The following is a 5,245-nucleotide window of genomic DNA, read 5'->3' as shown; positions in this document are numbered from 1 at the left end:
GCTATATTTATTTTCTTAAATTCAATATGCACTAATCTTAATTACATAAACTTTTAGGAGATCTTCAGAATGAAGTTTCAGTACTTGAGTGGCTTTGTGATGATGATGTTCGAGAATTGAAAGACGAAATAGAAGCTGTAAATACGAGGATGCTGGAACGCCTGCTTGACGAGTCACCTTTCCTAGCTGTATTTTTCTGTAGGTTTAATGTATTATTACAGTAAATGAGCATCATTGAGTAGAGTTTCTATAAAGGAGAAAATGTTTCTAAAACATTTTATATTGGAACTAATAATATTCACTTGCAAACCTTCAGCTTAAAAGTAGCCTCTTAAAATAAAACTTTAGCAAAGCTAAAGCCCTTAATTTACCTTTTTCTTATATTTAAAAATATTTATTAGGCTAAACATTTTCGATGATTAAATTTTCAGATGAGGAAAATTGTCCAGAGTGTGGGGAAATAATAGAAGCTTTAGAGAAAATCGACGGAGACGCCGATTTATTCGGAATTGACTTTGTCAAAGTCTCTGAGCCTGAAGCAGCTGAAAAATATGCAATTCTCAACCTTCCGTCTCTGGTTTACTTCCGAAAGAAAGTGCCGCTTATTTACGACGGCGACCTCATGCAAGAAGACAAAATATTGGCCTGGCTTACCTCCCAGGATGTTTTTGTCCTTAAAAACGAAATCGATGAAGTCAATAAGAAGATGTTGGACAAACTGTTGGATGAAAACGAATTTCTTGCGGTCTTTTTCTGTAAGGATTATTATTATTACTTTTTCTTATTTATTACCTAATATTCTTATGTTGTTATATATTATGAATTCCAATACTTCTTTCACCAGACGATCGCGATAATAAGGAGAGTGAGGAAGTAAACGAGAAATTGGAAAACATTGACGAAGAGACGGATAATTTAGATATTACATTTGTCAAAATGGCTGACCCCCGCTATGCCAGGAAGTGGGGAGTGACAAAACTTCCAGCCATTGTCTACTTCCGCAAAAGATTTCCTAGCATTTATCGAGGTACTGAAAAATTAAATTCAAGGGGTATCGAGCGTGGCTGGAGAGTGCTGCAAAAACCGTTTTGTTTACTTTTTCTAACGCTATTCATGATTGTTTTTCCTGAATCTTTGAAAATTTTTGCAGATTATTAAAAGAATATTTCAAGAGCGCTCCATGTCATTTCTAAAAGTCTTAAAAAGTGAAAAGAAGTAGAAGCTAAATTTGGTTTCGAGAAAAGACATTTTTTGGGAAAAAATAGAAGAAAAATTAATTTTTTCTTTTCTTTTAATTGAAAATTGAATTTCTATCACCTCCTTAAGTCGAAAAAACGTAAGCTTTGAGCAGAAAAAAAATTGCTCGCTACATTTTCTCAGAACGTAATACCACTTTCTAATCAAAGTTGTTAGGGTAAAATTTAGCACTAATTTATGTCTAAAGTCCATCTTTCAAATTACAAATGGGAGTTTCGAGAACGTAAGTTCATGAAGATTTTCATTGGTTCCTTATGCCATGCTGCCCTTCAATTATAAAAAAAAATAAAGACTTTCGATTCCTAATACACATTAATGGACTAATGGTGTTCTGGATGTATCGTCAAAATCAGAATTACTCAAACTTAAGATGAATTATAATATTTAAAAAAGGGGTCAATTTATTATTGCATTGGATTTTAGACAAAATCTAAGCGTAAATAATAAAACCATAGTGAAGGTGATAATCGTTGATTTAAATGCACTTATTTGATAACTTGCATTTTCCCTTGCTTTTTAAACGAAAGTTGTAATTTTCATAAAATTTTAATTATAACCAGAGTTCCTTTCTTTATTGAAAATATTTTTTACAATTCTATTTGTCACGTTTTCATAAACATTTATTTATTTAGAAAATATGCATACAAATAATTAGTTATTCATTTTGCCAGGTTGCGAAATTATATTCTGTAAGAGTGACACATAGAATTACAAGAATATTTTTTAGAAATAAAATGAGCCATTTTAAATTAAATTTGAATAAGTTTCTGATTTCGTCCAAAAAAGTGATTTCAAAGAGTCAAAATTACAAAAAAAATAATGTGTAAGTAATAGAAAGTGTTAAAATAAAAGAATATAATGAAATTTGTTAAAAAACTTGCAAAAAACCAAATACTTTTCTGCAAAGTTACATTTCAATAATTTAAAATTATTGAAAACATTAACAATAAAGTGAATCGATCATATTGATCTTTTATTCAAGCCAATGAGTCTACGATACTCCGATAGGAGTAACCTTTTTGATATTTTGCTAAAAAAATGTTTTAAGTAAATGTAAATTGCTTAAAGAATCACCGACAAGTAGTAAAAATACCAGGCGTGCCAGAATTCTGTCGCGTTTGTTGACGAATTTGAAAAAACTACATTTTTCTGCCTCATTATCGTCAAAGATTATATCGAAACAATAAAAAGTTGTTAAAAAAATTAGTCAAAATTGAATCAACTTTTCTGATTTATAATAATGCCTAATGAGTTTATCTCATTGTAAGGATAGCGATAATTTTCGATGAAATGTGAACAAAGAATTTGGTCAACAAACAAAAATTGTTCAAACAATTAATAATAAATAAAAAATACATTAGACTTTGTAATTTGACCATTAAAAATTAGAAAATAAATGCACAAAAGAAACATTTACTATCAATTTATTGCAAAATACTTAATACTAGTCACATTTTAAAAAGTTTATTTAAAAGGTCCTTATAACTTGCAATCGTTTTATTTAAAATTACAACTTCCGGTCTCATATTTTTAGTCTCTTGGAGTAATAGATGGGCCGTGCGGCACCACTTAATATTGTCTGATAGAAAAAAAATACGTGTCCACTTTTTTTGGGAACCTCCGAAAATGAGAAATTCTCCCAAGCGTAATACGTTCATTGGCTTTTTTTTTAACCATCCTATTAAGCTCCTATAATTACTTTTTTTTAAATTACAGGTGACATTCACAGTGAGCAGGATGTGCTCGATTGGTTACGCAAAAATCGATTCCGCCAACCCGAGCTGAATATTTACATGTATATGCTTATAGCTGTTTCCATTCTGTTCGCGTTGTACACCGGGTTCCTGCTTTCCTGTTTCCGAACGGAACCACCTGTACCAGCACCTCATCCAAAGCAAGCGTGAGCAGAATGATGGGAGTGCGCGTATAGACTCAAAAAACGGGAGCTCCCTAAGAAAATAATCTATCTAGTGCAACGCAGATCAGTTGAACTACTCGTAATGCCGGAATGCGATTTCACGTCTTCAGTTCGAGTTTTGTGGCTAACAGCCCCGAACATTACAAGACCAAGCAATAATTCCGGGCGTTTAACGGTGACAAGTAAATGCGGAGCGCTGTCGCATATGTATATACGTATATGTGTAATTAAGTTAGTTAAGTCAAACGCCTTAAAGAATTTTGAACTTTCATGAAAGGACCATATCTTACTTTAATCTGAATTTAACTGATTCCCGAATCAGATTGAGGTTTTTAAGGAAAATTGTATTCGTCAAAAGAAAACAATTGTAATTCAAGTTTTACCTAGTATTAATAATGTGAGATAACAAATGAAGAGTCCGCGAACTAAACCTGTTAAGTAACACTTCAGAAATTTTACATGGCGAAGAATAATGGTTCCGTGGGCCTATGCTGTAGATACCAAACGCAATTTCCGAAAATCCATTTTAAAAAAAGTAAAAAGAATTTTGTTGTTTCGTTTGCTTCCGGTTAAAATTGAACTGTTTAAACACAAGAAAAAAAACACTCATTCACTAGTGGATCATAAAAGTTCGTTACATCTGAAAAATTTGAATGAAATTTTTTCCTTTCGACGAGTATGTTTTCCTCAGAAAACTTCACATTGTGAAGTTTCAAGGGAAGATCTTTTAATATAAATTTCACTTCAAATATTTAGGAGTGAGCCTCAAAATTTTCAAGAATGTTTGGAATTCGAGGTTGACTCTTGACCGACTTTCTTTACGAGATAAATTCCTCAGCTAGTACATACAAATTTTTATTGAAATACGAATTTTCCCCATTGGAGATAAGAGAGCTGGTGGAAGGTAAACGGCACTTGAACCATATTATTCCCTTAGGAACCAATTTAGCTTCTCCTGGTTACATAAATTCTCTTCATACGTTACAGGATTGGAAACTCAGCTAGAATATTATTTTTTAAAGTGAAACTAGATGATATAAATAAAAAAAGTTTTAGATTTTTGAAAATAAATAAAAGCAACAAGAGATTCTTCAATTCCACAATCATTTATAAAAAGATTCGTATTATAATACAAATGTATTTGAACGAAATGATTTGTTAAAGTGAATACGTACTAAAAGGAATAGTATTGGTAAAATAGAGCAATAATTTTCAATCAAGTGCTTATTACACGAAATAAGTATAAATATTTATCAAATTAATTAAAAAAAATGTATGCACCTCTTTTTCAGTAAAGTATAACCTGAAAATTTTGATAAAATAATCGAAGATATGAGATTTGGAAGGAATACGTATTGTGTAATTTTATATTGATCATGTTCGACCAATAATGTTCTCACATTGCGATTGTTTTTCACGCCGGTGTGAATACTTCTTTTTGTTTAAAGTAAGTAATGTGTTTGTGTCCGATGCTGCAATAGTGCGATTATTGCACTAGCATATAGTCATGATACTTCTCAGGGCATTTATTTAAAACAAATGTCCCACAGATTGCTGGTATTATACAAATTTCGTTTGCACTTTGATCATAATACGCATATAAATAAATAGCACTGACATGGCGAAGAATGTTCGCTCAAATACTCTATATAAATAAATAAGGAAAGAAATATATGTTTGTTTAATAATGATTTTAGTGAATGAAATTTCCCCATCAATATAATTTTTGTATAAATTTTGTTTATATTTTCACTTTTATTTTTGAATCAATCTTTGATTAGATATTAATTTTCATTCTAATTTTACATTGAATGCACTAAATTTATAAACATCATATAACAAATAATCTCATAAGTGGCTTTCATATTTATAAAGTACTTCTTCAAGTCTGAATTCCAAGCTTAATTTGAACTGTGAATCAATACTTATCATAGTATAGATTCAAACCGACCTAATTCAATACTTTCTCGTTAGATGTCACCGCCTGGCAAATATAAGTAACAAATAAGATGCACCCAACTCTCCCTTTAAGTCACCTTGTTCTCAGGGGAGTAGAGCGAGAGCAGTTGC

At 31.1% G+C, this 5,245-nt stretch overlaps 1 protein-coding gene across 3 annotated transcripts in view; it reads left to right on the top strand.

Annotated features, from left to right (window-relative positions):
* Positions 1–4,847, top strand: part of LOC117178180 — a 68,407-nt gene extending 63,560 nt beyond the window's left edge. For all 3 annotated transcript variants that reach the window (XM_033369472.1, XM_033369470.1, XM_033369471.1), the window contains 4 exons: positions 58–198; positions 432–755; positions 845–1,027; positions 2,974–4,847. In XM_033369472.1, the coding sequence (XP_033225363.1) occupies positions 58–198; positions 432–755; positions 845–1,027; positions 2,974–3,161 (836 nt within the window). In that variant the 3' untranslated portion in view covers positions 3,162–4,847. The remainder of the gene's footprint in view (positions 1–57; positions 199–431; positions 756–844; positions 1,028–2,973) is intronic.
* Positions 4,848–5,245: the final 398 nt, after the last annotated feature.

This window comes from Belonocnema kinseyi, chromosome 8 (genome assembly GCF_010883055.1).
Source record: "Belonocnema kinseyi isolate 2016_QV_RU_SX_M_011 chromosome 8, B_treatae_v1, whole genome shotgun sequence".
Classification (NCBI taxonomy): Eukaryota; Metazoa; Arthropoda; class Insecta; order Hymenoptera; family Cynipidae; genus Belonocnema; species Belonocnema kinseyi.
This window is presented reverse-complemented; position numbering and strand designations above follow the sequence as displayed.